Consider the following 14,027-nt stretch of genomic DNA (forward strand, 5'->3'; position numbering starts at 1 on the left):
TTGAATCCTGGGTTGGGGGAAGTGGGGTCACAGCTAGAGAGACTCTTGAGCGCCCCCCAAGAAACAGGAAGCAAGGGAAGGAAAACTGGGCTGTAAACGTGGGGCCAGGAAGGGGCTGGGCAGGAACAAATTGCCAGGAAGCGATTTTGCAATTCTAACCCCTCCCGCTCCCTGCCCTGCTCCGCTCCGGGTCAGCCCCTATCAGGAACTGGCCGAGGGTGGGGACTTCCCCAGGGTCTGGTCTCCTGATCCCAGCCCGGGCAGGTAGAAGGCCACTTCCCCAGGCCAACAGAGCCTAGAAGGAAACGAAGGGGGCCACCATGTCCTTTTGGAGCAGACAACGATACCAGAGGTAGGTCCCCGCTCTCTCTGTCCTGGGCAGCCCTGGACACCGGGCAAGGCAGGAGGTACATGGACACTGCACCTGACCCACTACCGTGACAGGGGACAGATACAGTCCTGCAGGCTGGAACAGAGCAACCCTAACCCCGGACGGACAGACTCGATCCTACACACACAGACACACCTGCAGGAGCCCAGGTGGGCCACGGGCCGGGCAGGGCGTAGGAGGAGACACCTGTCAGAGGCCCGAGGCCCCAGTGACCCAGGTTTGCCAGGTGATATCTCATGTTGCCAGGCCAGGGAAGCCGTGAAGGAGAAAGAGAAGCCTTCAGGGGTTACGGTGACAACTGTCTCCCATCCAAGCGCTAACCAGGCCCGACCCTGCTTAGCTTCCGAGATCAGACGAGACCAGGTGCATTTTACAGTGACAACTGTAAACCACCCCCTTCCCAGGGCCAAATGCCGGCACTCAGACCTGCCCAAATCAGGGCACACTTTTCATGTTCAGAATCTCTTGCTGGTGCCTGGTACCCTGGCTCGCACCCGAGTGCTTGCAGGAAGATGGCACTGGACACAGACAACCTAACACTGTGTGCTCAGGGCCTGAGACTCCTCTCTGGCGGCTAAGAGCACTTCTTGGAAAGGGCAAGAGAAGGCTTCATGGAAAAGGGGCATGGGAGCTGGGGCTTCACAGGATGAGTAGGAGTTCACTGGCTCTGCCTTCAAACACAGGCCAGGAATACAAGAACTGCCCCAGAAAACATAACAGAGCAGAAGAAACTAAGCAAGTTGGACTGTGAATAATTTCTTTTTATTTTAGCGTATTATGGGGGTATACAAGTGTTAAGGGTAGAACTGTGAATAATTAATAGCCCATCAGGGCTGGGCTAGTGAGGGGGAAGGGTAGGATGTAGATCAGGAACTCAATTTAAGGGAATTAGAATGCTCACATCTGGCAGCTATGGGGGTAAGAGGGAAGCCGGGCGAGGAAGAGGAAGTGGCTACACTAGTCCAGGTAAGTAACAAGGTGGCCCAGTCCAGGGCGGTGGCAGTGGAGGTGGAAAAGGTGTGCTGATTTGGGCATATTTCGCCTAGCTGGGTACATTTTCACTTTGGCTTATTAAGCCCCTGCTGTCATCACCTGCAGCCCAGGGGGGTTTGATCCCCATCTTCCTAGGACCCTGTTCTTGCTGCTGCTGTCTCTGGCCTCGGCCCGGGGAGTCACCCCAACCCCCAAAGGCTGCGTGGTGTTCCAGTCAGAGAAAGGCAGTTCCATCTCCTGCCACCCGCCTGCCCAAGTCCCCCGCTCCCTGCCGGCCGACACCTTCCACCTGGTCGTGGAGTTCTTCAACCTGACGCAGCTGCCCCCCGACATCTTGCGGGGCGCCTCTAAACTCCAGGAACTGCACCTCTCCAGCAACCGGCTGGAGGGCCTGGCGGCCGAGTTCCTGCTTCCCGCGCCAGGGCTGCGGGTGCTCGACCTGACCCGCAACGCGCTGGCCGGGCTGCCGCCGGGCCTGCTCCGGGCCTCGGCCGCCCTGGAGACCCTGGTGTTGAAGGAAAACCGGCTGGAGGTTCTGGAAGCCTCGTGGCTGCACGGCCTCAAAGCGCTGGAGTTCCTGGACCTGTCCGGGAACCGCCTGCGGGAACTGCCGGCCGGACTGCTGGCCAACCTCACGCGCCTGCGCACCCTCGACCTTGGGGGGAACCGGCTGGAGGCCCTGCCGCCCGGCCTCCTGCGGGGCCCGCTGCGGCTGGAGCGGCTGCACCTGGAGGGCAACCGGCTGCGGGTGCTGGCCAAGGAGCTGCTCGGGCCGCAGCCGGACCTGCGCCTCCTTTTCCTGAACGACAACCAGCTGGCCGAGGTCGAGGCAGGCGCCTTCCGAGGCCTGCGCCGGCTGGACATGCTGGATCTTTCCAATAACTCGCTGGCCAGCGTGCCCGAGGGGCTGTGGGCACCCCTGGCGCAGCCCGGCCGGGACATGCAGGACGGCTTCGACATCTCCGGGAACCCCTGGGTCTGCGACCAGAAGCTCAACGATCTCTATCGCTGGCTCCAGGCCACAAAAGACAAGATGTTCTCGCAGAATGACACGCGCTGCGCCGGGCCTGAGGCCGCCAAGGGCCAGACGCTCCTGGCAGTGGCCGGGGCCCAGTGAGGCCGGGGCGGGGTGGGGCGGCTGGAGTGGGGGGCCCTGGCAGGACACCGCACCCCACTTAGCAAATAATCCCAGCTCCTGGTGAGACTCAAAGCTCTCCATGGCCCTGTCTCAGGCCGTGGCCTTCGGGACACCCTGCCTGTGCCCAAGCTGTGCCCGCTTCCAGGAATGCCCTCGCCCGTGTCCCAGATCTCTTGGTCTCTGGGTTCCCCCAGCCCCCCGTCCCTCCCTCTGGGCCAGCCCTGGCCCCCCTGGGGTTGTTTTTCTGTGGCGTCCCCAGTGTAGGGGGTTCCCGAAGTACAGGGTCTGGGCTTGAGTCCCACTTGGCCACCTGAGGGCTTCAATAAATAACCTGCAAACTGAACTGGCTGAATCAGCATTTTTGTGTCCCTTGCATCTCCAGAGTCGACCTGCTGCGACTCCAGGGTGACGGAGGAGGAAAGAAGAGGCACGGCCCCGGCCCTGGGGTGTGGGACGAGGGCTCCCTAGTGCATGGCCATTGGAATCAATGCCCTGTGTGGCTTCTCTTCTCCCTCCCCCTGCCCAGGAATTAACTGGAAATAAAACTGCCCATTGCTCGGGTGTCGTTTTACCGGTGGATTTCTGCCAGGGCTGGTGACCCGGGCAAGGGTTAAATTAAACCGGATTGCCCAAGTGCCCAAACAATTCGTCACGCTGGCCTGTGACATTCCAAAGGGGCACCTGCCTGGGACAGGCCTGAGGGAGCTGGGTGGGGCTGAAGGGACAGGCAAGAGCCCAAGGGGCTGTGTTCTCACCACTCAGATCCCAGAGCCACCTGCAGACATAGGCAGGTGGGGGCTACAGTCAGATTTGGGGATCCTGGGGTGTTGGGGTGCACGGCCAGTTTTTGCAGCCCCCTGGAAGGCGGGTCATGCCCCCCTTCCAGGGGGACTTTCTAGCAGAGCTGGGTTTGAATACGATCCCTTGCTCACTATGGTACCTGGGGCAAGTGGTTTAAGCTTTCTGAGCCTCAGTTTGCCTGTCTGTAAAATGGGCATCCGAGCAAAAGGGCTGACTTAGCTTCTGGCTTAAGTTAAGAAAAACATTTTTAAAAAATAAATAAAAACAAAGAAAGTCATTGGGGACTTTGCCAAGGTCACTCAGCAAGTCGGTGGGGGCTGTGATTGCCCTCCACTGTCTCCACGGCAATAGCAGTGAGGGGGACAGGTGGCCTAACCTGGCCAAGGAAAGTAGCCTAATGGTTGGCATCTGGCGGTCCAGCATTGCTATGGCAACCGCAGAGTGCTAGGCGGGTCCAAGGGGAGGGCGAAGGGAGCCTGGAGCCACGCCCCCTGGGCACGCCCCCGAACGGCCTCTCCCCATTGGTGATTCCCCGGAGGCCCCGCCCCCTAGGCCGTATAAAGCGGGCGGGGCCAGCGGGGGCGGAGACTTGAGCGGAGTCTGGGGTCCGCGGAGGCACCGGGGTCCGCGGAGGCACCTGCGTCCGGAGCCGCGCGCGCCCAGGTGAGTGTCCTGCCGGCGCAGGAGCGCCCCGGGCTCGGGCTCCGGGTGGGGGAAAGCTCCCGTTCGGGTGGCGGAGCGAGGGTCTGGCGGCGCGGGAGGGGCACGACAGGCCCGAGCAGGTGGCTGCGACCCTTGGCCCAGTTGGCCCAAGCTCAGGACCCAGTTGGGCGGGGACCAGGGCTCAGAGGGCGCCGGGTGGCAACTGGGGGAAGAAACAAATGCTGCTAGTCCGAGGCCTGAGGTCAAGCTCCCGGCTCTAACCCTAGCCAGCGGAGTGACCTTGGGTCTAGCATGCACCTCCTGCGTTCCTCAGTTTCCCCGTGTGTCAGACGAACTGTGGGGCCCATCAGGATTCTGTGGCTAGCACCTCTACCCCTGCGTGGGGCTGCTTGTGCAGTTCTGGGCCCCAGGCAGGGGCATCAGGGATCTCCCCCATTTCACAAAAGAGGAAACAGACCAGAGAGGTGAAGGTGCTGGCCCGAAGTCACACAGCAGGTAACAGCAGGATTCGCACCCACGTCTTTCTTACCCCAAAGTCCATGCTCTGAGTCCTTGCCAGGGGCTCTTTACTGCACACCTACTGTGTATGCAATGTCCTTGTCCCATACATCACCCCATTTTGAAGATGAAGAAACTGAGGCCCCAAGAGGAAATGAGACTTGCTCAAGTCACAGAGCCCAGCCAGGCAGGGGCAAGGCCTGGGTGTGAGCCCAGAGGGCTGGAGTGGTGCAGGGCCCCCTCACTCTGTCCTGCCCCCCAGGTGACCCTGTTTGCAGCAGACATGTCCGAAGAGGAGGCAGCTCAGGCCCCCAGCCCATGGGAGGAGCAGGACCAGCAGGTGAGGGGAAGGGAGCAGGAAGGAACAGTCCCCTCTCGGACAGTTTCAGGCCAGCTGTCCCCTCCCACTCTATCCTTGCTGGGTGAACCGGATTCTGAGAACAGTTTGGACCACGGAGGGGTCTGGCATACCTGCTGTTTCCCAGGGGGGTGTAACGAGGCCCTGGGAGGGGTGTCTGTCCAAGGACACCAGCCCTTTCCCTCTGCCATCCCTGGTCTGCCCCTGCACCTTTCTCTGTGTCCACCATCGCGACACCCTCAACAACAACAACAGCGGCAACAACACTAGTAACAGCAGCAATCACTGCGATACTCTGTATCCCTCAGACTCACGCGTTCCCCTTCCATTGGCTCCTTGAATCCGCATCACAACCCCAGAAATCCACTTTATAGACGGGGAAGCCAAGGCCCCTGCCCAGGTTCACACAGCCCGGAGGTGGCTGAACCAGACCCGAACAAGGGAGACTGCCCTGGCTGCTCCCCCGGACAGGAGCATCGCAGCTGACCCTTGAACGGCACGGGTCTAAACTGCACAGGTCCACGTCTACACAGAATGTTTTCAACCGGACGTGGATTGAAAAATACAGTACTTGTGGGATGAGAAACCCGCATATACAAAGGGCCAACCTCTCACACGCAGGTCCTGCAGGACGTGCAGATTTGGGGTGCTGGGGGCAGCGAGGGCCTGGACCCCGCCCCCCCATGCCGAGGGGCAGCTGTATTTCAAAATGCATAAACATGTATCGGTCCATGTAGCCACTGAGACCGGGAGCCACCGAGGCCGTCTGCCCTGCCTGTACTTGGTCAGGCGCTCAATACACTCTCCGGCGACCTCCCCCACGCCCCACCTGGCCCAGAGAGGGGCAGCGGGCTCAGGTGTGGCTTGAGCCCCGCACCTTCCCTGATGTCACCCCTTCCCGCAGAACGTGGTGCGGCGCGTGGTGGCGCTGCCCCTGGTCAGGGACGCGTGTGCCGCGGTCCTCGCTGCTTACAGCGCGGCCAAGGACAGGCACCCGCTGCTGGGCTCCACCTGCCGCCTGGCCGAGCACTGTGCGAGCGGCCTGACCGCGCGGGCGCTGGACCACGCCCAGCCGCTGCTCCGCCGCCTGCAGCCCCAGCGTGAGTGCCCCCCGGCCCCCGGGGGCTGTGGTTTGCCCCGCTGCCCTGCCCCCGCCCCTTGGTCCATCTGCGTGGCCTGCCTGGGGTCGTCCTCCTGAACTGGGTGTCCCTGCTCAGCCCGTCCACCTGTCCCATCTGCCGATCCCGTCCCCACCCCACCTCTCCTCGATCTCTTTGACTGTGATGTCCCTCTTAACTCTGATCACCCCGCCTTCTGCCCTTACCCGTTTACTGGTGGTCCTCCCCGCTGTCCCTCCCTGTCCCCAGCGCCTCCCCCACCTCCCTGTGGCCGGCTCCTGTGACCTTGAGCCTGCCCGCTGGGGCATCTAAGCCGGGCAGGGCTGAGGAGTCACCCTGGCGCTGGGACCAGAGGAGGCAGCCTGGCGGCGCCCCCTGGGCCCCCAGCCCCTGGCAGGTTGACAGCCACATGCTGCCAGGCCCCTGGGGGCGTCTGTGGCTTCACTAGACTCTCCAGATATGAGGTCGCAGGAGGCCTGCCTGCCTCTGCGGTGACTGTCCAGCGCCCGAGCGTGGCCTCCTCTCTTCCTTGCTGTTCTGTCTCGCAATCTGGCACGCCCTCCCTCTACATCCCTCGCTGTGTCCCTGTCTCCCCCTGAATGTCTGCCTCCCTCCTCTCAGTGGCCACGGTGAACGACCTCGCCTGCAGGGGCCTGGACAAGCTGCAGGAGAAGCTGCCCTTCCTCCAGCAGCCCTCGGACACGGTACCTGGCGCGACCAGACCGCGGGCAATTATAGACTCGCGCCTGTCATCCCAGCACTCTGGGAGGCCGAGGCGGGAGGATCGCTTGAGGCCAGGAGTTTGAGCCCAGCCTGAGCAACATAGCAAGACCCCATCTCTACAAAAAATAGAAAAGTTAGCTGGGCACGGTGGCGCCTGTAGTCCCAGCTACTCGGGAGGCTGAGCCAGGAGGCTGCTTGAGCCCAGGAGTTGGAGGCTGCGGTGAGCTGTGATCACGCCACTGCACCGCAGCCTGGGGGACAGCAAGACCCGGTCTCAAAACACATAAGTAAATAACAGCCAGCTTAGAATAATGGCCACCAACATGGATTGTGCCAGTAGGTGCTGGTAACCCGTAACCCCCTCAACCACCCCTGTGAGGGAAGGGTGACCTTCCCCCATCATTTTAAAGAAGGGAAACTGAGGCTCAGAGCCAGGAAGCAGTCCAGGGGTCTTAGCGCCCCAGCCCCAGGGAGCCTGGTGGGGAGAGAGAAGCTGGGGCCCTGTGGCACCTAGAGTGGGCGCCCCTCCCCCCAGGTGGTGACCTCAGCCAAGGACGCGGTGGCCAGCGGTGTCACAGGCGTGGTGGGCCTGGCGCGGCGGGGCCGGCGCTGGAGCGTGGGGCTGAGGCGCTCCGTGAGCCACGCCGTGGACGTGGTGCTGGAGAAGTCCGAGGAGCTGGTGGACCACTTCCTGCCCATGACGGAGGAGGAGCTGGGTGAGGTGGCGCCCGCCCCGCCCGCCCCTAGTCACGATGCCCCCCGTGCTACAGATCAGAGAGGCCCGAGACGTGCCCAGGGCCACACAGCAGATTAGCTGGGAACACGGAGCCCAAACGCAGGCCCGGACCTCCCAGGCACTTCTGCAGCCCCCAGCCCATTTCCCACCAGGAATCGGACCGCCCAGCCCCCGAGGGCACATGGGGCTTGCAGACACGAGGACCACGGTCTCCAACTGGTGGCCCCTTAAATGATGTCTGGCCCGTGCAATGTCTTTTAAACGTTTCAATTGCTCTCGTGCATTTCACAGTCAGATTGTGTGCTACAAATGCTGATTTCTGGCTTGCCTTGAAAAACTAGACCCCGGCGGGACAGATCCGCCCCTTAGAAGCTTCCTTTCCTGCCACTAATCCCGGATGGTTTACGTCTTAATCTGCCCCGGCCACTTTTGATACCCGCCTGGCCCTGGAATTGACGTGAAATTTCAGCCCCTGCTTACAGCATTAGGAGGATGTGTCGGCTTATCCCGAACTTGGCAGAGCGGCAGTGAGGCATTGATTAAGCACCTCCTGTGTGCCGGGCACTTGTGATCTGTTCTTTAGGAGACTGTTTCATGGGATGGTTAAGCACAGCCTGGGTTCGAATCCCGAGTTTGTCCCTAGCACCCTCTGGCGTTTCGCCTGTTTGCCTTGGTTGTGCTCCTCTGTAAAATGGGACCAGTAATTGTGCCTCCGTCGTAGGGTTTGGGGAAGATGAACTGGGGGAAAGTGGAAATCTGGGAGGCGGGGGCTCGTCTGCCCAGGTGGGTGAGCAGATGCGGACGGGGTGGCCACGCTGACGCCCTCTCCCTGTCCCGTCCTCCAGCGGCGCTGGCGGCCGAGGCCGAGGGCCCAGAAGTGGGCTCCGTGGAGGATCAGAGAAAGCAGCAGGGCTACTTTGTGCGTCTGGGCTCTCTGTCGGCGCGGATCCGCCACCTGGCGTACGAGCACTCTCTGGGGAAACTGAGGCAGAGCAAACACCGCGCCCAGGACACACTGGCCCAGCTGCAGGAGACGCTGGAGCTGGTGAGAGCCCTCTGCCCGCCCCTGCTGCAGGGTGCGGGCCCATCAGCACGCATTGGGCACCGGCTGAGTGCCTGGTCCTGTGCTGGTCTGAAGGGCGGCAGAGCCGCGTGGGTTCAGGGTGGGGCAGAGCAGGTGACCCGGAGCTCGGGGAGCCCTGAGGCCTCACAGCTCTGCCTGGGGAGTCAGGGAGGGCGCTCGTGGAGGAGGGGAGGTGGGAGCGGAGTTTATAGCTTTTAGAGTAGGCGAGAAGAAAAGAGCGATTCCCTTCCCTTGCCTCCTTCATCCTTAGGGCTGTCTCCCCACAGCAGCCACCAGGGGGCGCCCATGAGCACCTGAGTCAGGCCCGGCCCTCCTCTGCCCACAGCCCTCCATGACTCCCACCTTCCTCAGGGTCAAAGCCCAGGTCCTCCTTGTGCCCCACAAGGCCCTGCACGACCTGCCTCTACCACCTAAATATTGACTGAAGTCAGAGCTGGGTGAGGGTCGCTCCCGGATGTCCCAACCCTGACAGCCGTGGTCCCTGTCCTTGCAGATCCACCTCATGCAGTGTGGGGTGACCCCCACGGCCCCCGCCCGCCCCGGGAAGGTGCACAAGCTGTGGGGGGACTGGAGCCAGCACCCTCTGGAGAACGGCCGGCGCCGGAGCCAGGTGAGCAAGACCTGGGGGAGTCAGGCGGGGTGGCGGCTGCGGCCAGCCTGGGTAGGGAGGGGAAGAGGGTCCCGGATCAGCCCCTTGCTGCGGGGGCCACACTCAAGCTGTGGCAAACCAAGTACTGAGGTCAGCCGGGGGGTGTCCATGGGGGAAACTGAGGCAGGGTAATGGTCCTACTGGGTGTCCATGGGAGAAACAGGCAGGGCTGGGTCCCATTGTGTTTCCATGAAGGAAATTGAGGCAAAGCATTCCCACTGGGTGTCCACTGAGGAAACTGAGCCAGTTTCCACTGAGGAAACAGTCTCTCTGGGTGTCGGTGGGAGAAACTGAGGCAGGGTAATGGTCCTACTGGGTGTCCATGGGAGAAACAGGCAGGGCTGGGTCCCACTGGGTGCCCACTGGGGAAACAGGCAGGGCTGGGTCCCCTTGTGTTTCCATCAGGGAAACCGAGGCAGGGCTGGGGTTTTTTTTGTTTTGTTTTGTTTTGTTTTTTGAGACAGAGCCTCATTTTGTTGCCCAGGCTAGAGTGCCCTGGCATCAGCCTAGCTCATAGCAACCTCAGACTCCTGGGCTCAAGCGATCCTCCCGCCTCAGCTGGGACTACAGGCGTGCACCACCATGCCCGGCTAATTTTTCCTATATAATTTTAGCTGACCAATTAATTTTTCTATTTTTAGTAGAGACGGGGTCTCGCTCTTGCTCAGGCTGGTCTCGAACTCCTGACCTGGAGCAATCCTCCTGCCTCGGCCTCCCAGAGTGCTGGGATTACAGGCGTGAGCCACCGCGCCTGGTCCTGAGTGCTGGGTCTTATTGTGTGTTCCTGAGGGAGACTGAGGCAGGGCTGGGTCGCGTTGTGTCTGTGGGGGGAACAGAGGCAGGTCGCTGGCCCCACGTGGGGCGATGGAGGCAGGAAGACGGTCCCACCGGGTGTCCGTGTGGGCGACCGAGGTGCCCGCTGCCCTCGCCCGCAGGCGGAGCTGGAGACGCTGGCGCTGTCGCGCGGCCTGACGCAGGAGCTGCGCGGCACGGTGGACGCGCTGGAGAGCAGCGTGCGGGGCCTGCCCCCCGTTGCCCAGGAGAAGGTGGCCGAGGTGCGGCGCAGCGTGGACGCCCTGCAGGCCGCCTTCGCGGACGCCCGCTGCTTCGGGGACGTGCCAGCGGCCGCGCTGGCCGAGGGCCGGGGCAGCGTGGCGCGGGCGCACGCCTGCGTGGACGAGCTGCTGGAGCTGGTGCTGCAGGCCGTGCCGCTGCCCTGGCTGGTGGGGCCCTTCGCGCCCGTGCTCGTGGAGCGGCCCGAGCCCCCGGCCGACCTGGCGGACCTGGTGGACGAGGTCGTGGGGGGCCCCGACCCCCGCTGGGCGCACCTGGACTGGCCAGCCCAGCAGAGGGCCTGGAGCGCCCAGCACGGGCACGGGGACGCTCGCGAGGAGGAGCCCCAGCCCCCCAGCGCCCCGGCCAAGCACACGCTGATGCCCGAGCTGGACTTCTGACCCGGGCGCCCGCGTGCCGGGGTCCCTGCTGCCCCTGGTGGCCGCGCTCGAGCGCCAGGCGGAGCCGCGCCTGGACGCAGGGAAAGAGGCCCGACAGCAGCAGGGACTTGAGCCCGGAGCCAGGCCCTCCTGTCCCGTGCCCACCCCAAGAATCCGAGCGAAACTCCCCCAAGAGACACACACACTGTCCCCCCGCGGCTTCTGTTTGGGGCTTGGGGAAGTGAGCCCCTCCTCCCCACTCCAGCTTGGCTATCGGGACTGAGGGGCCCCAGAGACGCCGCCGTGCCAGACCCACGTCCTTTGCCCTTTAGGGTTTGTGCCCAGAATAAAGGCGCTTTGTGTTGTCTACACGCCCCGGCTTTGCTCCGGCTGGGTGGGCCTCAGTCCCAGGGTGCTGGAGGCCGCAGAGGTGTGTGACGGCGGGGACATGGGGAGGGGGTGTCAAGCCAGGGTTCCAGGTTTGGAAGGAATGATGCATCCCCGACTTGCCTGACACCCCGTCTGGGATTCCTCCATTAGTGCCCAGCCCACCTGGGGGCTCCCTCAGGTGCATCTACCTAGATAGAAGCTGTTGTCACTTTAGTATAAATTAGTATTTCTTGGAAACTGCAGGGAGCTGTTCTCACTGTAGTATAAATTAGCATTTCTTGGAATCTGCAGAAAGCAAACAAGTTGAGGAAGAAGGCAGGAAGGGCAGCTCTTGGGCCCGCTTGCCTGGACCTGTGGGGCTGGTCTCCCTGTGGTTTCTCCAGCTGCCCTGGCCAGGATGGGGGAGACAGAGGTAGGACAAGGGCCATGGGGCGGTCTCCTGGGGCCCTCCCGTCCTCTGACCACATTCTCAGCTGCCCCTCAGACTCCCCTGTGGCTGGGCGGGGTGTTGGGAAACCACGGCCTGGCGTGGTGAGCTCAGGGTGGCCCCTGGCTTCCCTGGGATCCGGTCCAGAGGGCGGCTCTGGGAGCCCCAACCACTTCCCGCCGGCCACATTCGCCTCCCTGCCCCTGCTCCGGAACCTCCATAGCTCCCCAGCACCCTCGGACCAAACACCCACGTCCTTCACCTTCCAGCTACTCGGACACTCAGCATGTCCCCACACCCCCGGGCCTTTGCCCATGCTGTGCTCGCTGCCTGGAATGCCCTTCCCACCCTCCCACCTGTCTCTGGACACATTCTGTCCAAACTCAAGGCCCAGCCCCAATACCCCTCCTCCAGGGAGCCTTCCCAGATGCAACCCCAGCGGGATACCTCCCTCTTCCAACCCTCCGCAGCCATTTACCTAGTAAACTCCTCATCTATCATGCACCCGCTCATTTGTTCCTTCAACAAGTATTGAGCACCTGCTGTATGACAGACGCAGCAGCGAGCAAAACATACCCCGTCCTCCAGGAGTTTACGGTGTAGCAGGGAAGGCGGACGCTAACCAAGAAAAGTGAGCCCATTAGCGTTAGTAGGTGCAGGAAAAATAAATGGGGCTGGGGAGTGTGGGGGACATGGAGGGTGTGTATTTAATTGGGAGGGGGGATCCAGGAAGGCCTCTCTGAGGAGGTGACAGCTGAGGAAAGACCTTGAAGGGTGTTCCAGGTAGAAGGAAACAGCCCGTGCAAAGGCCCTGGGGCAGGACCGCACCTGGCGTGTTGGAGGCACAGCGAGGAGGCCCGTGTGGCTGGAGCAGAGTGAGGAGGGGCAGAGGGGAGGGCGGGGAGGGGATGGGCAGGTTGTGCAGGGCCTGGTGGGCCGCAGGGAGGACTTGGGCTTTGACCCCGAGGGAGGTGGGAGCCCTGGAGGGCTGTGGGCAGACCAGGGGCGGGCCCCGACTGGGGTGTTTATGATTTTTTGATATTTCTTTCCCTGGCTGACTCCCCACACCGGGCTGTGGCTGCCCCTCGGGAAGGGGCGGGGAACACCAGAGCTCTCCCGCCACCCTTGGGAAGCATTGGCTAGGACAGAGGCTGGGGGATGCCCCCCTCTGTTCCCCGACTGTTTGGCAAACACAGTGACGGCTCCAAGGAGACAGCCTGGGGTCACGAGGCCCAGCGGCTGGACCCTCCCTCTTCCCAGCTTTGTGTGACCCTCACCCCAATAGCACATGGCTGGGAACCCTGTCCCAGGGGCAGGCAGGAGGGACACGGCCCAGGAAGGGTGTGCCAGGCATTCCTCTGCGTGCCCGCCTACCCTGACAGCCCACCTGGCATGCAGGGCTGGGTCTGGGTTTGAATCCTGTCTTTGCCACTTCCTGGCTATGTGGCCTCAGGCACGGGACACCTCCTCTGGGCAGCCTCCCTGGGTTGGCCCAAGCCTACCCTGGCCGGGTTCCCAGTCCTAGGGTGCCCACAGCTCTGCTGGCTGGCTGTCCCTTTCCTGCTCGGGAAACCCCCTGTGCCTCTCAGAGACCCCCATTTGTGCCTGGGCGGTGCTAGATTAAGGTTTGCTGAGTGTCTGCTGGTGCCAGGCACTGCGATAGCCAGGACGCACGTGGGAGTCCACTTCACGCTCACAACCACCCTATGAGTTGGTCCATTTAGCCAAACATCCATCCATTCATTCATTCATTCATTCAGGGACAGAGTCTCACTCTGTCACCCAGGCTGGAATGCAGTGGTGCAATCATAGCTCACTGCAGCCTCCAACTCCTGGACTCAGTGATCCTCTGGCCTCAGCCTTCAGAGTAGCTGGGGCTACAGGTGTGTGCCACCATGCCTGGCTAATTTTTACATTTTGTTTTAGAGATGGGGTCTTGCTACATTGTCCAGTCTGGTCTCCAACTCCTGGCCCCAGGCGATCGTCTTACCTTGGCCTCCCCTAAAGTGCTGGGATTATAGGCGTGAGCCACCGCTTCTGGCCCCAAACATTTATTAAGTGCCAAATGTGTGCCAGGCACTGTCCTAGGTGCAGGAGACACAGTAGGGAGCAGAATGGGCTTGACAGGTGAGGGACAGAGAGCTGTGTGAGTAGCTGGGGGAGGGCACTCCAGGCAGAGGGCACAACCCGCGCAAAGGCCCTGGGGCAGGATCGCACCTGGGGTGTTGGAGGAACAGGGAAGGGGCCCTTGTGTCTGGAGCGAAGTGGAGGGAGACAGGGAGGCAGGACTTTGTGAGCCACAGTGAGGAGTCTGGAAGGAGAAACTGAGGCACAAAGATGGCGACTGGCAAGGGCGTCCCAGCGAGGAAGGGATCTTGATGGTACGCCATCAGGGTGGGCACACTGCCCCATGGGGGAAACCGGAGGGTGCAGGAGTGCCCGGAGGCGAGGGAGGGGAGTGCAGCTGGCCCGAGCGCCCCAGCCGCGTGGGCAGAGAGCAGGCGAAAGGTGCTGGGCCGGGGCCCACGCTGGCACGTGACTGCCCAGGCGGCCCCCCCGGCCCATTGGCCGCCTGCCCCTGCTGGCTGGGCCGCGCCTGCCCCAGACCCTATAAGGCCTGGGAGC

The 14,027-nt window shown here is 62.4% G+C and overlaps 2 protein-coding genes across 7 annotated transcripts; both read left to right on the forward strand.

The window, feature by feature from the left end:
* The first annotated feature begins 197 nt into the window (after positions 1-197).
* On the forward strand, positions 198-3,083 carry LRG1 (leucine rich alpha-2-glycoprotein 1). 5 transcript variants are annotated; one of them, XM_075997998.1, is made up of 4 exons: positions 198-352; positions 445-540; positions 1,490-2,497; positions 2,905-3,083. In XM_075997998.1, exons 1-4 carry the CDS (start codon positions 321-323, stop codon positions 3,053-3,055), a joined length of 1,287 nt encoding a protein of 428 aa, XP_075854113.1. In that variant the 5' UTR covers positions 198-320; the 3' UTR covers positions 3,056-3,083. The 5 variants fall into 5 exon arrangements, with proteins under 5 accessions (XP_075854113.1, XP_075854114.1, XP_012624713.2 ...); XM_075997999.1 differs by lacking the exon at positions 445-540 and having other exon boundaries at positions 200-352; XM_012769259.3 differs by lacking the exon at positions 445-540 and having other exon boundaries at positions 201-352; positions 1,520-2,497.
* An 826-nt stretch (positions 3,084-3,909) lies between these two features.
* Positions 3,910-10,705, forward strand: PLIN5 (perilipin 5). 2 transcript variants are annotated; one of them, XM_012769257.2, is made up of 8 exons: positions 3,916-3,986; positions 4,747-4,824; positions 5,747-5,942; positions 6,582-6,664; positions 7,219-7,399; positions 8,265-8,464; positions 8,997-9,113; positions 10,088-10,705. In XM_012769257.2, the coding sequence occupies exons 2-8, from the start codon at positions 4,768-4,770 to the stop codon at positions 10,604-10,606; spliced, it is 1,353 nt and encodes a 450-aa protein (XP_012624711.2). In that variant the 5' UTR covers positions 3,916-3,986; positions 4,747-4,767; the 3' UTR covers positions 10,607-10,705. The 2 variants fall into 2 exon arrangements, with proteins under 2 accessions (XP_075854285.1, XP_012624711.2); XM_075998170.1 differs by lacking the exon at positions 5,747-5,942 and having other exon boundaries at positions 3,910-3,986.
* The last annotated feature ends 3,322 nt before the right edge of the window (positions 10,706-14,027 follow it).

This window comes from Microcebus murinus, chromosome 27 (assembly GCF_040939455.1).
Source record: "Microcebus murinus isolate Inina chromosome 27, M.murinus_Inina_mat1.0, whole genome shotgun sequence".
Lineage (NCBI taxonomy): Eukaryota > Metazoa > Chordata > Mammalia > Primates > Cheirogaleidae > Microcebus > Microcebus murinus.